The sequence below is a fragment of the Drosophila ananassae genome, chromosome 2L (genome assembly GCF_017639315.1).
Source record: "Drosophila ananassae strain 14024-0371.13 chromosome 2L, ASM1763931v2, whole genome shotgun sequence".
Classification (NCBI taxonomy): Eukaryota; Metazoa; Arthropoda; class Insecta; order Diptera; family Drosophilidae; genus Drosophila; species Drosophila ananassae.
In genome coordinates, this window is record NC_057927.1 from 20,102,474 (window position 1) to 20,120,814 (window position 18,341).

The 18,341-nt window shown below is 46.2% G+C and overlaps 2 protein-coding genes across 3 annotated transcripts; one reads left to right on the forward strand and one right to left on the reverse strand.

Annotated features, from left to right (window-relative positions):
- The first annotated feature begins 16 nt into the window (after nucleotides 1–16).
- Nucleotides 17–1,850, forward strand: LOC6501514 (ran-binding protein 3). Its single transcript, XM_001955363.4, has 2 exons — nucleotides 17–158; nucleotides 275–1,850. The coding sequence occupies exons 1-2, from the start codon at nucleotides 143–145 to the stop codon at nucleotides 1,630–1,632; spliced, it is 1,374 nt and encodes a 457-aa protein (XP_001955399.3). The 5' UTR covers nucleotides 17–142; the 3' UTR covers nucleotides 1,633–1,850.
- On the reverse strand, nucleotides 1,739–18,165 carry LOC6499055 (3-hydroxy-3-methylglutaryl-coenzyme A reductase). Of its 2 annotated transcripts, none has more exons than XM_014910396.3 (6): nucleotides 17,527–18,165; nucleotides 5,747–6,203; nucleotides 5,330–5,417; nucleotides 4,536–5,111; nucleotides 2,537–4,171; nucleotides 1,739–2,474 (listed from the first exon to the last, which is right to left on the reverse strand). In XM_014910396.3, the coding sequence occupies exons 2-6, from the start codon at nucleotides 6,153–6,155 to the stop codon at nucleotides 2,402–2,404; spliced, it is 2,781 nt and encodes a 926-aa protein (XP_014765882.1). In that variant the 5' UTR covers nucleotides 6,156–6,203; nucleotides 17,527–18,165; the 3' UTR covers nucleotides 1,739–2,401. The 2 variants fall into 2 exon arrangements, with proteins under 2 accessions (XP_014765882.1, XP_001955400.1); XM_001955364.4 differs by lacking the exon at nucleotides 17,527–18,165 and adding an exon at nucleotides 7,741–7,888.
- Nucleotides 18,166–18,341: the final 176 nt, after the last annotated feature.

The following is an 18,341-nucleotide window of genomic DNA, read 5'->3' on the forward strand; positions in this document are numbered from 1 at the left end:
TATCGGCAGCGGCGATAGTGCAGCGATAGTCGCGGTAGAATTTACCCACACTGGCTTAGCCTTTGCAGAGAACGCTCTTTTCGGGAAAAGATTTGGCAATTTATATTTACAAATTGCAGATAACAACCTCCACTTCTTTGCGATGTCTGAAAATAATGGTAAGTACTTCACATACAACCGATGAAAGGTTGTAGCTTTAAAATAACCAAGAAACGGAGTTCTAGTTTCGGCTGCCTCTTAAAACAGAATCTTGTTTTTTTTTTTTGCTTGTCAGAAGCGTCAGTCGAAAGTAACTGTTTCCGAGGTGGCTTCACGTTGAAGGCCTCACGACTGGGCGGCGCCGTTCTTCGTCCGGCTGTCCTGGCTAATAGTAGCGGCTCCAACAACAGCTCCACATCGCCGACCCGCCATGGTGAAAAGCCAGAGGACGATGGCCTGCAGAACAATCCATTTCTGCGGGAAGCCAAGGACGAGGATGAGGAAGAGGATCCGGCCCCGGTGGCCGAGTCTTCCAGCGAAAAAGCAGGCGATAAAGATAAGGAAGAGGAGGTCGACGAGCGGCCGGATCCGCTGACCAAGTTGCGAAGCAACGGCATTGAACGTTCCAGCATGTTTGGGGCAGCTAAGACTAACATGCCCCACGTACAGAGCAGTGGCTATGTTTTTGGCCAAAACGTACATGAGCGCGTGGTGGCTCCACTTCCGGAGCAGGCCACCATTGAGCCGCCGAAGGAGGCTGAGGCAGCCGCATCCTCGTCTTCCTCCTCCGTTTCCCTATTTTCAAGTGTCATCCAGAACGCCGCACAGACCACAGATTCCAGCGAGGCCGCTGCCTCATCCTCCAGCTGCAACAGCAGCAACAATAATAAAGAGTCTGCTGAGGCCAAGAGCCTGAACGATGTGGCCCGCGAATACGAGGAGAGTCGCGCCCAGAAACGAAAGTACGAGGAAGTGGAGACCTTCACCGGCGAGGAGGATGAGAGCAACATCGTCGACGTTAGCTGCAAGCTATTTGCCTTTGTAAACAGCAACTGGGAGGAGCGCGGCCGAGGAAGCCTGCGCCTTAACGATTCCAAGAACGGACGCGGTAACTCGCGCGTTGTCTTTCGCACATCCGGCAATCTGCGCCTGCTGCTCAACACAAAAGTCTGGGCTGCCATGGTGGCGGAGCGAGCCAGTCAGAAGTCCCTTCGACTCACAGCCATCGATAATTCGGGTGCCGTAAAGATCTTTCTGGCGATGGGCCGTCCGGCAGACATAGCCCAGCTGCACAAGGCCCTCAGTGAGCGGATTGCGCAGCGTAAGATTTCGCATCCCGAGGAGTGCTCCGTGGAAGAGACGAAAAACGGTGTAGGCTCCGATTCATCCGCCAGCCTGCAGCCAGAGTCGACGACCCACGACGATGAGGATGAGGAGGGTGCTACAGGTGCTGGGCCTGGGCCTGGGCCAGGGCCGTCGAGAACTATTGCCGCTGAGGCGGACAGCAACGAGCCGAGCCCCAAGAAAGCACTTGTTCAGCCAGACAGCAGTGCCGATGTTCAAGTGCCTAGGATTGGACAGGGAGAGGAGGGCAATGAGGAGGTGGACGCCAATGCCGAAGCCGAGGCCAAGGAGTCCCTGGATCAGAATTAACCGCCGCTTGCTCTTGTTTTTTTTTATATATTATGATTCTTACTTGAAAATCCCACACACACAACAAACCAACCAACCAATAATGATTAAAACGAGCCGTGAATTATTATAAATTAATTATAATAATTTATTAATAATTATCATTATTAAAAGTAAAATAAATGAAGTGCTGATTTGTAAACCCGTGAGCAGCGTCTACAAAAGACATTTATCCATTACGTTTTGTGTTTATAATTTTTGTTAACAAACGAAAACAGAAGTTAAGATATCGATATCGTAATCGCCCTAATTAAATGTTTTAATTTAGTTACTATACAAACCCTATGTACTACTTTTCGCTTAGGAAATACTTTTTACAAGTCGCTTACATCGCTTGCACTAGTCCTGGTCATCATAGCTATATATTGACTGAATCCTGGAGCCCTGGTTCGCTCCAGTCTCGGATTTCGTCCAGTATTCAGTAGAAAAAAAAAGAATGTGATCGTTGCGACGAACGTACATACAATCTAAGTGGAAGTAGCAGTAACTGTGGAGAGATAATCAAGTGCCGCCCATCCTTTGCTCATGGGGGAGGACACAGCAGTTCATTTCTGTTTTGTTCTGTTCTGTTCCTTGGCCTGGCCAATCAAGTTATTTATCAAGCAATTTGTAAAACATTCAACTACAAGGTAACGCCTAAGTAAATCAGTTGCAACACCTGGCCTGCCTGGTTACAGGATCTATATACAAAAGGGATGAAGGCGGTTGACGGCCTCGACGACGCCCGATCTTAGCTAATGGTGCTGCAGCTGGACACGGTCACGTTCAGGGGATTGTTGGCACCACTCACAGCAATGGAGGACCTGTCAAGTAAAGGCATTCGTTAGTTATTGGACTATGGATGTCCTAACCGCTGAACACTCACCTATTGTGCCGCATGTGACTCTTGACTAGATCGCTATTGACCAGCGCTGCCATCAGACTCAGTTCACCCGCCATGACTGTGGCGCACACGATCTGCGCCAGCTTTTTGGCATTGTCTCCCGGCCGGGTGGCGTGCGCTCCTCGGACGCCGAGCATTTCCAGACAGGCACTCTGGCCCGGCAATCCCGTGCCACCGCCCACGGTGCCCACTTCCAGGGAGGGCATTGTGCAGGTCATATAGAGGTCGTCGTTGTTCTCCACCCAGCACTCCATGGCCGTGGAGCAGTTGCTGGAGGTAACATTCTGGGCGGGATCCTGTCCAGTGGCCAGGAAGACAGCCGTTACCATGTTCGCTGCGTGGGCATTGTTGCCACCAATGCTGCCGGCCATGGCGCTGCCGCCCATGTTCTTCAGCTTGTTGCATTCGACCAGTGTCTTGGCATCAGTCTTCAGCACGGATCGCAGCGTCGCCGCCGAAATGGTGCACTCGGTGACCACCCGCTTGCCTCGTCCCTTGATCCAGTTGATGGCCGCCGGCTTCTTATCGCAGCAGAAGTTTCCGCTGAGCGAAATGATCTGCATATCGGGGAACTGGCGCTTAATCCTTCGCAGCGCCATTTCAGCTCCCTTGGATACCATGTTCATTCCCATGGCATCGCCGGTGGTTGCCACGAATCGGATATACAGCTGTGGTCCGTCCATGGCAATGTGGCATTCCTTCAGGCGACCGAACCGGGATGTGGAGTCGAATTCCGTCTTCACTTGCTGGTAGTTTGTCTCGTTCTCGATCCACGCCTTCGCCTCTGCGGCTCGGGCCACGCTGGGGAATCTGACACAGGGCGCCCGGGTCATGCCCACGTCCTCCACCACGGAGCGAACACCGCGAACTGACAGCGCCTTGCAGCCACGGTTCGTTGAGGCCACCAGAGCACCCTCCGTGGTGGCCATAGGCACGTAGTAGGTCTCTCCGTCCAGGAGCAGGGGGCCGGCATAGCCCACCGGAATGGGCACGTAGCCGAGCACGTTTTCGCAGCAGGCGTTGAGAACCTTTCGGTAGTCGAAGTGCTCATAGGGCAAGACCCCTAGGCGCTCCACCGGCATCTTGGCACGTCCGGCGATTATCTGCCGGCGGATGCGTACTCCTCTCTCTGGGTCGTCGAGCACCGACTCGATCTTGTAGAGCGGGCAGTGGGGTCCACCGGCGTGGACAATGGCCACGATCTCCTCATCACTCAAGGCAGCTGGTCCACTGCCGTCCTCCGTGGAGTTGAGGATCTCCAGGCACTCTTGCAGCGGGCGGGGTGGACGCACGGGCAGGACAAGTCGCTGGCGGAGGGGAAGGAGTTCCGTCTGGGTGGAAGCATTCGCCGAACTCTGCTCTTCAATGGTGAAGAGTGGTGTCCGGGCTGGAGTTCGAGCAATCTCCGACTGCTGATGCTCTTGCGTTTTGGGTTCGTCCACGATGTCCTGCTCCTCAAGGGGCGTTGTTTGCGAGGCCTTGGCCGCAATGGCCACAGTTCCGGACTGGCGCATCTGATCCGTCAGGGGATCGCGATTGTCGAAGCATATGAACTTGATCACCAGGGCAATGAGGACAATTGAGATGACGATGTGATCGGCGCTCATGGTCAGCCATCTGGAAGAGCAGAATAGTCTTCGTTATTGGAGAGCAATTAATCAGAAATATATATAGTGGATCTTTATATAGATCTTGTAAAAAATAACACTTTCGATAGCTATTAAAAAATGGCTTAAAAATTAAGTATGTATTCTGTAACTTTTCGTTTAATTAAATTTTTGCTTTCATAAGAGTTTTATTAGCTTTTTGTAACTATTTCCCGACCCAGATGGTGTTACGTGGATTTAGTTTCAGATTGTAACTTTATGTTTGTTTTTAAGTTTCTGGATTTTAAGCAAAAGCTATTAATAGAAAATAAAACTAACCTATAGCACATTTCAAAAATATAAAAAATATAAGTAAATATTCTCCTATAACTTACTTGATGATAATATCCGTAATCTCTCCCGACTCCGTCCGGTTATTGCTCACATTCAGGCTGAGTGTGGGCGTGAGGGTCTTGTCCACGGAATCGTAATCACTACCGGAGAAGGCCACTCGGCTGTAGATGTGGACGGCCATCAGTCCGGTGGTCATTATGAGCTTGACCCGCTGCAGCACCGGATTGGCCTTTTGCTCCTCCTCGGTGAGGGATTTCAGCAAAAGTGAGCCCTTGGCCTTCTCCCGGACGACGGACATGTCCACGCCGGAGCGAGACAGATCGAAGATGAGCGACAGGCAGGCGGGGTAGAAGGTCATGAAGACCACATAGTTGACCAAAACTGAGAGCACGGCAAACATGCAGAGCACCTCCAGGCGCTGGACACCCGACAGAGTGCCCACACCCACCAGCAGTACCTCCACAATCGTGTCCAGGGATATGGCCGGGCCGAGGAGCTCCAGACCCCGGGCGATGTTCTGGGTGACCTCGGCTTGGTTGCTACCCGACAGTGCTAGCTGGGCGAGGCGGCCGGAGTTGGAGAGGTCGATGACCAGCAGCAGGAAGAACAGGGCGTCCCTGAAAGTTTATAGAAAGAGAATTTGATTGTAAATCAAATTAGCACACTGCCCCACAACACCAGCCAGCAAACAGTGTTTATGCGAACGGGCAATTGTTAATATTAAAGGCCGTTCATGGAGACTACATCTTATGAATTGCCATAGCTGGTAGTACCAGGCACTGCCCGGGCCAAAATCCGCGCCAAAAAGATCATAAATCATGGGAATCGTACTCACTTGAGGTCCGAGATGTCGCTGCCCAGGAACTTGATGATGGCCGTCGTAAAAATGAAGCTGGAGAAGACCGTGAAGAGGCCGGCTATGCCTGAAATGGAGAAGGGAACCAACCGTGAGATGATGATGATGATGAGACGCGTCTGCCGGCGGAGGTCGAATCGTTTAGAGCGCACGTGAGAAATGCCAGGGAGCTGGGCGGACTACCTGCTGCCCCACCTCTAAAAACTTGACCAAACATTCCAGTCTTGTGTGGATTTTGTGTGTGTACTTTTTTTTTCTGCCCCCCAAAAATAGTTCGGGGCGGAGACAAGCAATGCCAGCCCAGCATTCTAACCACTTGGGTCAACACACGTGCCCCACACCGAATCTGGCGCAGTGATGTAATCTTGTCAGAGGATGAGGAGGAGGAACACTCACCTAGTACATATTTGGAGCCCATCCGGTGGAGGCTGCAGAACTGGTAGTAGCAGTAGAGCACGGCGGTGCAGCGGACAATGGTCATCAGGATGACATCGGCGGCATTGTATTCCGCTTCCAGACCATCGCAGGATTGGCTCCAGCCGTGGCAGGGCCTGTGCCGGCTGGATGTGGCTGATCCACCGCCCACAACCGGGGGCGGAATGCTGGCACCACTAGCACCTGCTGCCGTGGCAGCTCCGGCTGCTGCGGCGGCGGAAGCTGTGCCCAAGCCATTGCTGCTCGCATCCAGGGTGTTGTTCTTGTCCACCGTCAGCATGCAGGCCGTGATGGTGAGGAGGGCCACGATTACCTCCCAGGGATGGGAGGCGCAGAACTCGCCGTGGGCGCGAAACAAACGTCCAATCATGACTGCGATGGGTCCGATTCCCGTCCAGATCTGGCCAATCTTGGCTGGCTATAGAAACAGAAATGAAATGGGGAAATCCGCTTGTCAGTTAATGCAACACACACGAGCTTGTTTATTATTATTTTTCTTATTTCCTGCTATCGAATAGCCAAGGACAATCAAGCCCAGGATGCCCCGGCCAGGCCAGTCAACTCTGCCAGGAGGGAGGGACAAAAGGGAAGGGCAATGAGGGGACTGTAGGGTGAGAACATATCGATTTAACCGTTGACACATTCGCAGGGCCCTCCGAGCGATAACGAGGCCAGAAAAGGAATTCTCGCCGAGGAACAAGTTACTGAACTAAGCGGATTTGCGGCCAGCTCCCGTCCTTGAGCTCCGGCATCGGTAACTACTCTGGCCACGCAACTTTTCGGCCCCACCCCCTTTTCGGGGCAATGCAAATCCATGATTGATGGCTTAAGCCGGCCCGCAAGTTCCGCATACTTACGGCTGATGCTCGACTTCAACTCCGAGCCGGGTTTAATTAAGCCATCGGTCAGACGGGCCGACCAGCGGACGCTCTCCTGGCCACCAATCTCGCTTGACGATCGCTCGCCCACCACGTGCCCGGCATAAAAACTACATACTCCAAAGTATACCCATCCAGCTCATCCATCCTGGTGCCGCTACTGCCGCCTCCCAGTTAGATAGACAACGCGCCATAAATATTCAAAAACAGTCCCGCCTTTTAGCTGCGCCGGCGCACCATTTGTTCGCCTCTATCTGGTGTCCATAAACAATGTTTTCCATTTTGTTGTAGAAAAAAAAGAGCCCAGTAAAAAAAACCTAACAAATATATATGTTAAATAAATCAAATGCCACTTTGGCGCGACGTCAGATTCCGGGGGATTTACGAGTACGAGTGCTGGAGTGCCAGTATCAAAGTGGTGGACTGAGTCCTCTTGTAATCCGAAGCCTTTGGGGCCATAAACCATTCCAGCACTCAAGGAGTTGGCATCCTTTTAAATGTTTATGGGAATACTACTCCCCAGTGTAGTTAGTTTTCTGGAAAGGATTCTTGGGAATAGTCCCCCCCGCAAGACACATTCCATTTGAGAATAACATTCCATTTCCAATTGAAAGTTGCGGGAACGGAACTGACAATATCAATTACCAGAAAAAAGGCCTCTTAGAGCCTTAATTTTCCGCTGCCATGCCACTGGAACTCCAACCCAATAAACTCTATTTTATGAGGAACTGAACTGAGGCGCGATCGTCAAAAGAGCGAAACATAAACAATCTCCTTCAATATTCAAAACAAGAAGAAATTAATGTTCCTTTTACCCATTTGGATGTGGCTGAAATGGAAGGCCTGCGAATGGGCGCGCAATTGCCTTAGTTGTTATTTTCGGCAGATGGATGTTTTATGGCAAACACTGGATGGCTGGGGGAGCTCCTCCAAAGGCCAGGGCTGGGCCTGTGCCTGTGGCTATGACTGGGGACTAGATCAAGATCATTTTCTGGAGAAAATGAGCTAGCAAAGTGCATAAATCGCTTATGAAGTGATGATCTTCGCCCACTCGCCATCCTCGTTTATTTTGCTTACTTGGGCGAATGGAAATTCCGTTTTGGATTCCCACTAAGCGCCAATTTCACAGAATTGTGGCTCCAACTTGTGAAGCACGTACTTGTAAAATGAATAAAATAAACAAATATTGTCAAATGCCTGACATGTTTCGGATTTTGTTGATTTTCACTTGGGGAGTATGACGTCTCTGACTTTCTAGATAACTTTTTCGACCCAAGATGGTCTGGTTTCTGGACCATTTCCTTATTTTTCTAGCTTGTAATTTTCTTCAATTTCCGGGTTTTCCCTTAAACTCATTGAATACAATTGATCTGATGACTACTGAAGTCACTCTTGTGTTGTCCCAGTTGCGGTTGTTTGCTATTAAAAGTCCATCAAATCGGTGCGAAGTAAATGGGAGCCACCACCTCTGATCTTGCCGAGCAATGGAGCTATGGATTATAAATAGAGTGCAGCTCCGGCTCCTTCTCCGTGTTGCCAAATCCATGAACAACAAAAAATTAGATACATTTTTCATTTTCATTTTCATTCAAATGTTTATTTTGAAAGTGTTGTTGTGAGGCCCGAAGCGAAGTGGCAGAATAACGAGGGCGCCTGCCGCTGCTAATATCTGTTGAATGGCGAAATGTTTAAATATAGCATGGACTGGGCAGGAAAAAGGTGAAACTAAACTGAAACTAAAATCTGGAGAGAAGTGCTACGCTATGGGAGGAAGTCCCCTTTCGGCGGGGCTAGGCCGGAAGGCCAATAATGGGGCGGTGCGACGGGTTAAGACCTTTTCATTTGGCAACAAATGCTCCGCTCCAAAGGCAGGGAAGTGTGTGTGTGTTTGTGTGTGAACTGTGGCTGCATTGTTTTGCATACTTTTTTTCGTTTACATTTGAAAGCACTCGCCGAACGGATGTTGCGGCCGACCTCAACCTTATGGCCAAACACAAAAACAAAGGGCTAAGGTAGGGGGTTGGCTGTGGGAGGCTGGGTCTTGAGTCTTGGGGAATAACAACTAAAATAAATACAAGTATACATGCCAGTACATACCATAGTATGTACATACTATACGTACTTTATGTATATGTTTATACGGAAAGAGACTTAGTCAAACACGGAGCCCAACTCAACAAAGAAGCGGCAGATACCCAAAGTCAATACATCCAAAAGAAACCAAAGTACTTGGAGACTCTTCAAGATATACCCTTCAAAATGGTTCAAATGTTCTGAAACTTATTTATATTTTGTATTATAATCTTAACTTTATTTTAAAATCATTTAATATGAAACTGGAACATGTCTTGTTTCTCATTTCATCTCAAAGTTCTTGAATCTTAAGTTCCTAAGTCTCTTGAAAGAAAGATGTACCCTCCAAAATGATTAAAATATGCTGAAACTTTACTATTTCTTGTATTATAATCGGAAATTTATTTTAAAATCTTTCAAAATAAAACCTTTAGATGTCTTGTTACTCATTTCATCCCGAAGTTCTTAAATCTTAAGTTCTTAAGTGGCATAATTGTTTATAATTACCACTGGGGATATACATTACACCCGGATACTCCGAAGTGTCCTCTTTGTACTTCTTGGGAAATCGACAGGGCAAGCCCCAATTGCCATTGTTTGTTGTCCCCAGTTGAGTGTCGGGGGGGATTCCGGGTTCCCCTTAAAAACCAAATTCCGCGAAAACATCGAGCTACGCGTGCAGCATTTGCATTTCCATTCCCCAAATTGAACTGCCGCCCGGCCGGCAGTCCCCCTTTTTCTCAATTAATATGTTATGTATGCCCGAATGGGTGCGACCAATTGTCAGTCGGGCCAGAAGAGATCTCCTCATGCGTCATCATCGGTCTGCGTCTGGGAGTGGGGTGTGGGTGCGATGGGTTTTCCTGGAATCTTTGGTACACACACGCTTTTATTTATGGCCACGGTGATTTTCCATATAATTCGGTAATTCGGTATTGTTTTTTGCACAATTTGTGCTGCCAATTAGCACACGGGAATTAGCACAACGTTGCTAAGATATAAATCACAACAAACCACGATCGAGTTGATTCAATCGACCTCTCTTTGGATTAAAATCCAATTTTTCTTCTCGACCGGAAAAGTGGAAAGTGTTATAGTTTTCCCTGACAAGTTCGCTACAATTGTTTTTGCGCCAAGAAACACGTATTCTGCATTATTATTATTATGGAATTTGGAAAATATTTTCCCTATTTTTGATGGCTGCGCAATCAAATTATTGCAATTAACGCCTCTGATTTAGGATGGTTTGTTATGCTCTCCTCACATTTCACGATATAAGCAAAAGATTGGACTTTGATTTACGAAATTTCAGGTGTATGTATACAGTATTCCTATAGGTATTCATCAAAATAAATAAATATTGTACTTTCCCACAGCATTCAATAGAGCAGCAGACCAGGCGGCCGATGATTCGCGTCAGTCACATTTGTTTATGAGAGACTCTGGCCCAAGTGCTGAGCATTTAATGGCCACAGTTGGTATGGTTTATTCCATATTCCATTTTGTTTAGGCAATGAGGCCAAAGAAACGAAATATAAATGTGCCAAATTATAGCTCAAGTTAAACAATCGGAGACAGTGTGATTTATGGGGTTTAGGGAAACGAATTTAAGGCGAAACAGCACAGCAGGTTGCTCTTTCGGAAGTCCGCGAATGTCCAGGCGGATGGTTTCATCCCCGAAGTTGTGGAGGATTTCAGGAAGAGGTTCCTCTCCCTACGTGGCCATGCATTAATTAAATGTTTTAGGAGCTCCACCATCCTTTTATGGCTTAAGTTATTTGTTTATATTTTTATGAAGAAGTACTTGCATCTATTTTACTTTTCAAAACCCGAAGCATGGCCTGCAGAACCGGATGAGTGTCTTACAACATGGTTGCTTCTTCGCAAATCTACTTAACTTGTCTAGAGTATAGAGTCTAGACTGCAATAATCTAGCATGACTCATGGGGCCACTTGCTCTACTTCTTTTTGGAAAAGAACTTGATTGCCGTGCTAATGGAGGCTAGCGAAGACGGAGAGCAAGTGACTCATCCAAAGAAAAGTTCCTCTTTAAATCAAAAATTTGCGTGGGATTGAGGACAACTAATTAGAACGATAGCTGGTGGCCTTTTTCTGTTGCAATATTGATAGAGTAACTGGGAAAGGGAAAGGGACGAACGCAAAGTGGGTTAAGCGGGATTGATGGGCAAGTGTTGTCGAAAGTGGCCCTATTTGCGGCGATTAGATAGTCCACAAGGTTATGTCCCACAATGGAGGTACTATCATACTATCAGATATTATAGATTTGCCTGCAAATAGTGCGATATATATAGATGAGACTTTGATATTAAACGCATGGTTATCTGCCATCTGCAAATGCCAAATTCTAATCAGTTCTTGCCCCTCTTTATGGATACTCTAAAAGCCAAATCAAGTCGCTGGTAATTACAAACACTTGCCATGAAACGCAAACGATAAGACTGGATTTTGAATTCAACTTTTCGGGCAGAGAGAAAATAAATAAATCTGAAGCAGTTTTGTTTGCTTTTTCCCCTCGATTTTGTGTAATTTACAAGTTGCCAAACAAAAAGTAAAAGTTGTCGTTTGGAGCACAAATAAATAAATTAATAAAACGACCAGACAAGAAGAGAAAAAACAGTCTTACTTTCTACCAAAAAAACTGCGAATGCTGCTAATTTGTATGCAGCCAGGGCGGGCCCCGAAAGAAGCTCCCAAAAATACAAAAAAAAAAAGTTTAAAAACCAAACCCACAGACTTTGCACATCAAAAGATTTTTTCCAACAAAAGTTACAAACAAGAAAAAGTTTTTCAAGATGTAGGATTTTAATTTAAAAATGAATCGCATCAGAGAAGATGCTGGCTATTTTTTTTTTGATTTAAAAATTTTTGATGATGCCTCCGAGTGATGTGTGCCAACATCCATCGATAATCAGGTGCTCCAGCATCGGGCCATCCTCGTGGAGCGCTTGACATTGACCCACTTGGCTGTTTGGCCATCGCTGTTGACCACAAAGCCGTTAACCGATTCAAAGATTCAAAGAGCAATCAAATAACAAAAAACTGTCAGAGGGAAAAACCGGAACCGACAACGACACCGAAACCGTTCGCAATGAAATAGAAAGTTTCTTTTTTTTTGGGGGAATTTTATGGGCAACGTTGATTGAAACTTTTGAGACTTTTGGGGATTGATTAGAAATCTCAAGTGGCAGAATTTAATGGGCGCTTTCTTCACAAATCTCATTGAAGCTGGAATGGAAGTGGGAATGGGGATTGGGAATGGAAATGGAATTGCTATGAATAAATTAAGTAGATTTTACCTTTAGAAGCAAGAAAATGAAAACTCCTTGATGGGGATTACGTTCTCCCACCATTGTTTCAACCCACAATTTAGCCAATTAATTGTAAACAAATGCAGGCAGGCATTTGTCCTTAGTCTTAAAATAATTCTCAGCCTCCTCGAGTCACAACTGAGAGTACGCTGCTGTGGAAGTCAATGCGTTGGAAATCTATTTCATATTCAATGTATGCTAATAGCCAGCTTGTCTGCCGTTTCTCCATGAAAACAGAGATCTTGTCCAATCCCCCCAGCCAGCCAACCCATTCAGCTCCATCTCATTTGCGTGCTGGCATCTTTCGTGGCTTGTTAATCGACATTTTCGGTGTCGGCACGTGCATGCCGGAGCTCCATGGCATTACATTTTGTTATAAATGTGTTGCATACATTATAAATAGCATTAAGTATTTCGGTGCCAGCTAATTGGCGGCGGAGCTTGCCGCCGCGATCCGGTTAATTGCCCATTAACATGGCTCTGACTAAGCCTTTGTTAACAAATTAAGCAATCAAAGCTATTATTAAATAAACCATAATTGAAATGCACCGCCATAGGCGATGTTGTGGCCAAGGTTTTGTTATTTGTTATTTGTTTGCCAACGCATAGTCGGAGCATCCTCCGTATTATTTACAAAGTCTACGACGATTCGCAATCACGCTAAGTAAAGCTGCCTTCATGCTCGGTTTGCCATTTGGCCAAAACCAACAAGCCAGCCCGGCAATTCTAATCGCTGCCACCGTGCCATCTTGCCACTGTGGCACCCACATCATTATAATTCTTCGACTGCACACACATCATCATTAGCCTTATCCGAATCAGAGCCTGTCATCTGCAACATAAGCGGCAGTAAAGCGACCAACCTGGTTGGCTGCCTCGCCACTCCTGGCAGCTTGTTGCAAATTTGAATTTTAATTCAGCCTTCAGACCTCCGGTGGCAGAGCAGAAAGGGAGAAGGCGTTTTTATCGCCGCTCCACTGATGTCTGCCGGATGCAATTTCAATTTCCAATCACAGTCATATTACACGGCTTCATGGATTACAAGCTGGCTGGCTGGCAGGGAGGGATGGAGAGCCTCTTCGAGCTCATTTCCCCATCATTTCCCACAAGTCAGCCGCTTCCCACACATCCTGATGGCTCCTGCTGCCTTGAACAGAAATTGATTCGAATGCGTGTGTCTGTCGGTTTGGAGGACCTCCATGCGGGTCGTTCTGCATGAAAGGAGTTCTTGTTCCTTATCGGTTTGAAAGGCTCTTTATCTTCCTCCGATTATTGCCCAAATTAATTTTCAACTAATTCAACGCTGCTGAAATCCCCCTGATTAATGTGAAATGTTTTCCACTTAGGCTTTTGAGTGATTCATTTTTCACAAATTACGATTATTTCCACCGAACTGCCACTGACGGCGAACGACAGATGGAATAGATCAGTCATATCTTCAGTTTATGGCCTCTTAACTTGCAATCTCTCGAAAAGAAGGCAAATCTTGTTTTAATTTCACTAAGCACACATCATTAATACCCAGGTCCTGCTGCCCTCCCTTCGATAAACCATTTATAATCTGATTAATGGCAGGTGGCAGTGCTCCGAAGCCAACATGTTTGTTTCACAACCTTATCTGAGTTGTATCCGTCGGCATAGGAGCGTCCTCCTCCTCCTTCTCCTGCTCCGGCCTTGTTGCTTTCAATATCCCACTCCCACTCCCGGCATTATGGGAATTAATTAAATCGCGGCATAAATATTTTTCCTGCTCGTGCCGCTCTGCGCCGGCTAAGACCTCGCCAATAGCCAATAATATTGGTTTGACTTTGAAGTTTGATTATATACCTAGTGCGAGGGTCATCCACTGTCTTCCCCGACTTCACAGACCGAACTGGCTGCCATTGGCTTTTGTGCAATATTTGTCGGCTGGAGAGGTCTTTTAAACAAGAGACGAGCATAGAATAAGCTGCCAGGTTTGATATAATTATGCAAGTGCTCGGCCCTCGGCAGTCTAGCTTCTGCATTGTTCAAATATTTGTTGCACTGCCGTGTTGTCGTTGTTGTCTAAAGATTGTTTGTCCGTCGTAAATAAACACGGGCAGGCCTATGCCCAGGTCTATGCCTAGGCCTAGCCATGGCTCGGGTGGTGTTGGTAATAAAAATCACGACATAAACAACCCAACCAAGATAGCACCTGGAGAAAAGTCTATCCAAAAATAGTTTCATTACTAAATGGAAATAGGTTTAAAGTTTAAACTTAATAAATAAACTAAATAAGATGTAGTTCTCTTCGTAGCAGGCTCTACTGCACTTGCATCCGCCCCGAACTTGGCCGGGCTGGTAATGTGATTATGCCACTCTCTGGACTACTAAACTGGCCACTCGGTGGCCATTAAAAGCCATCAGCATTCAAGGCGGTCAACTGCGATTGTCCAAGTGCCAATTGCTCGCTTCGGCGTGTCTTACCTACGTGCCTGGCCAAACGGGTTGACTTTTCGAGCCAAAAAAAGACAAAAATACAAGAAACCGAAATTCGAAAACTGATGCCTCCCCATGCCATGCCATGCCATGCCATGCCAAATGCAGCTGGCTTGGAAATCCAGTGGCAATTGCAACGGTTTACTTGTTGGCACTGCTGAACCCTGAACATGAAAACGTTGACAGGTTTTTCTTCTTTCGGCCAGGCCATGCCAGGTCTTTGGTGAGGCGACCTCATTTTACAACAACAGCTCGACAAAAAAAGAAAGAGTTGTTATGCAAAAGCCAGCTTTGGTGGCTTCTTCCTCTTTGAGAGTTGATGGCTAATAATATTTCCATAAATTAGCCATCAAATCTTTGATGATTGATGGGCGATTCTCGAAACAAGCTCTGCTTAGATCTAAATAGATTGCAGATATTTTAAACTCAATTATTTTAGAGATATATCTATTTTAGAGATAATTAAATCAGTCATGAAGAGGAGTCTGCGATGCTGCAACTTCTTTGAACTGTTTGCCTTCGGCAGACGGCAATGCGGGCCCAATAAACATCAACTTTGATATGTTTATGCCAGAAGTGTGTGCCGGTTATGATGCTGGCTGTTGGCTGTTGGCTGCTGGCTTATTTGTGTTTGCATTTGATGGCAATGTTTGCATTTGTGCGCTCCGAGTCGAGCCTATTTGCATTATAAAGTGAGTTTACGACGCAGCCTAAGCCTCCTCCTCCTCCACTAGATGCCCCTGGACTAATTCAAGCCGATTGAACATCGATTTTATCGGGCCATTTTTTTTATATTTTTTTTTATGACAGCCCAGCCTGGGTAACAAAGGGTTCGCATCTGGCCTTCGCTGGAAGTTGGCCTAAAGCGGCGGAAATGTGTTGCCATCAATGCAATGTGATGGCTTTGCAATCGCTATAGCCCCCGAAGGTGAATTTCGATTCAAGCGATTTCCAAAGTCATGCTCTCAATTCCAGAAAGCCAGAAATGTGTTTAGGTGTGGGTGGAATGGATAGAGACTCTCATGGCTTGCCGATTTGTCAGTGTAATTTACCAGAAATAACAATAATGGTATGCTTTTTTGCGCCAATGATGATGACGAAATTGCAGCCCCAACATAGCACGCGTTTTGCATGCGACTCTGACTCTGACTCTGGCTCTGGCTCTGGCTCTGCCCCTCTGCCTCTGATAATCGCGCAATCTTAGACAGACATATGGACACACACACGTACTCTGCGCGGCACATGACCAATTTCTGTTGCCAACCTGAAGAGGGGGGAGCTTAGCCGGCAGAGTGGCAAAGTGGGAGAGAAAATAAGCTGCGCATGCGTGCGGTTTAAATCGCGCGTAAGTCGCGCGGCGCTCTCCGATCGGGCAGGTGGTCGGTCGGGCAGGAGAAAGTTTACATTGAAACCACTTTTTTTTTTTCTGCCTATTGTTGCTACACATATAAAGAGAAAATATAAAAAAAGAGAGAGAAAAAAATGCCATGGCAAGCCATAAAGCCAAAGAAGAAGCGACCCGGCGATAAATGAAAATAAATTTGTTTAAAAAACGAACTCGAACCGAACCGAAGTTGGGCAAAGCCAGCGGCCAGCGGCCAGCGGTGAGAGCAAAAGTTATGAAATTGCCGTCAATGGAATTCCAATACCCATTCCAAGCCGAATTCGATCAGTGCTGGCACTATGGCGGTCAGCAACAGAGTATCTCAAAAAAAGAACAAGGTTACTGACAGATTTTAGCTTAAAAAGTATCTTAACTAAAAGTCTGTTAAATAAATCATAATTTTTGAGGAAAAACTAAAGTTTCCGTGAAATATATAATTTAAATATTTAATGAGCTAGTCTCGTGACCAGAGCTGTTTCTTTTTCTTTTTTAAATATATATATATTTTAGTGGATATGGTAAGTATCTGGAAACTCTTTCGCAACTCCCAAGACGAACGCATTGACGCGGAGGCCTGGGGCAACTGGATTGGCTTGTAATTGAATAATATTTCTACTTGGCTTGCCACATAACGATCGCCAGTCAGCCAACCAGCCACAGCAACAATAAAAAAAGCCAACCAAAGTGCAACAAAAAAGTAGGAAGCGGCAATGCACTTGGCAAAGCTGCTGCTGCACTCGTTGCGGTGTCTTTTTTTTTATATATTTTTTTTGTTTTCAATTTTTTGTTACTTCAGCGGCGGAGACTGTGTGGCATTTTTCACTTTTGCTTTTAATAGCCAGATGCCGCCTGTCGAGGGGAGACGACGAGGCGGACCCACAGACCGGAGATGAAGTCGTCATCTGATGGCGTTTGTTTCGGAATTTGTTTTTGGATTTTTGAAATTGCCGCTCTTCACATAACCGTAATACCGTTCAGCCTTTTTTTATAGAGCATCCGTATCGGTATCTGACAGATATCTGTATCTGTATCTGTATCTGAGTGTGACTGTGCGTATCTGTCGCAGCCAGATGTTGCCCATCACATTTTTTTGGTAAGAAATGCCAGCCAATGCTACTTTCGATTACTTTCTTTCCGACCAAAGACTTAGCCGCCTTTTAATCCTCATAGTAACAGATGATAGTTCTAAAATAAATTGTAATTCTATTAATAAAACACCAAATGTTTTCAATAAATACAAATTTATTTTGTAACTTCTTTGAGTAACTCAAGTACTCAAGTGGCTGTTTTGCTTTCAAGAGCAGACCGGGCGGGAAAGGAAAAGAGAAAGTTGTCCAACATATGTTTCCGCTGCAGGGCCAAGAACTCACAGCGGACGCCGACGTTCTGCCAGACATTGTGATAAGATTGGGCAGGGAGCCCAATTGCATAACTGGCGGGCGGCTAACCAAACCCATACGGTCGGTGGGTGCTTGCAGTAAGTAGATCGTAGTCCGAGAGGCATTCCAATTGGAATGTTGGAATTTGGGGAGTCTGGTTGTTAGTGATAAGGGCCAAACCGCAGCCACTAAGCTGGGCCACATGTACTACTATCACTTACTACAATGTATTACTAACCTTTCTTTTCGAAGAAACTCTCGGGAGAGGAGGATCGGCTGGGCAGGGGGTCGTGGCTAATGGGTGTCACACGCCAAAGTGTCCACAAAAGAAATGGTAATGAGTTGGCTCCGGGCGACTGGTATGGGCGCTTATCGGCGCGGCGCGTCTTCTCTTGGAAACAACCAACTAGATTCGGCCAATTGCCAATCACAGCCTCGAGTGGGTGCTAGTTCTCTTCGATTTGTGCACTTTTCGCAAACAAATCCACATATTATTGGGTTCGCGGCGGTCTGTTTGATTTACATTTATATAACCACTAATTGCGGCACTTTCGTTCGCCAACTTCGCGACTATTCGCGACCAATTCCAATTTCGATTTCTATTTTGTTTAACTAACAAATTTGTTGAAACGAACACTTGGTCTCTTTGTTGTTATTGATGTTGCGCGCACCCTCTGCTCGAAGCTGGTTGTTTTTGGGGATATTGCTGTACGATTAGCACTCTGATCGGATCGGATCAACTGACTGGGTCCGCTACCCAGGAGCTATTAGATTGAAAACTAAACCAAAACAGGTAATTTGGTGCGTTTAGCTCTTCCGCGTACAGATGGACAACATGTTGTGGTTGTCACCATATCGAAATATCAATAAATATCGTTACCTATCGACCGACAGTCAGCTGATTGTGTCATGGTTTGTGTCTTCGTTTTTTGTATGACCATATACGAGAAAACGTTTTATTCTTCAAATAAAATTTATATATTTAGAATAATACTGATGACTGTTAATATTTTTGTTACGTATTTATTATAAAAACATCTTATTCTTAGTCAT

What these genes read in the sequence shown, in the direction of transcription:
- LOC6499055 (XM_014910396.3), bottom strand. Translation starts at nt 6,155, where the DNA reads ATGATTGGACGTTTGTTTCGCGCCCACGGCGAGTTCTGCGCCTCCCAT. An exon ending in GGGCTCCAAATATGTACTAG is followed by an intron (nt 5,418 to 5,746) that starts GTGAGTGTTCCT and finishes TCTCCATTTCAG; the next exon opens with GCATAGCCGGCCTCTTCACG. An exon ending in AGCGACATCTCGGACCTCAA is followed by an intron (nt 5,112 to 5,329) that starts GTGAGTACGATT and finishes ATAAACTTTCAG; the next exon opens with GGACGCCCTGTTCTTCCTGC.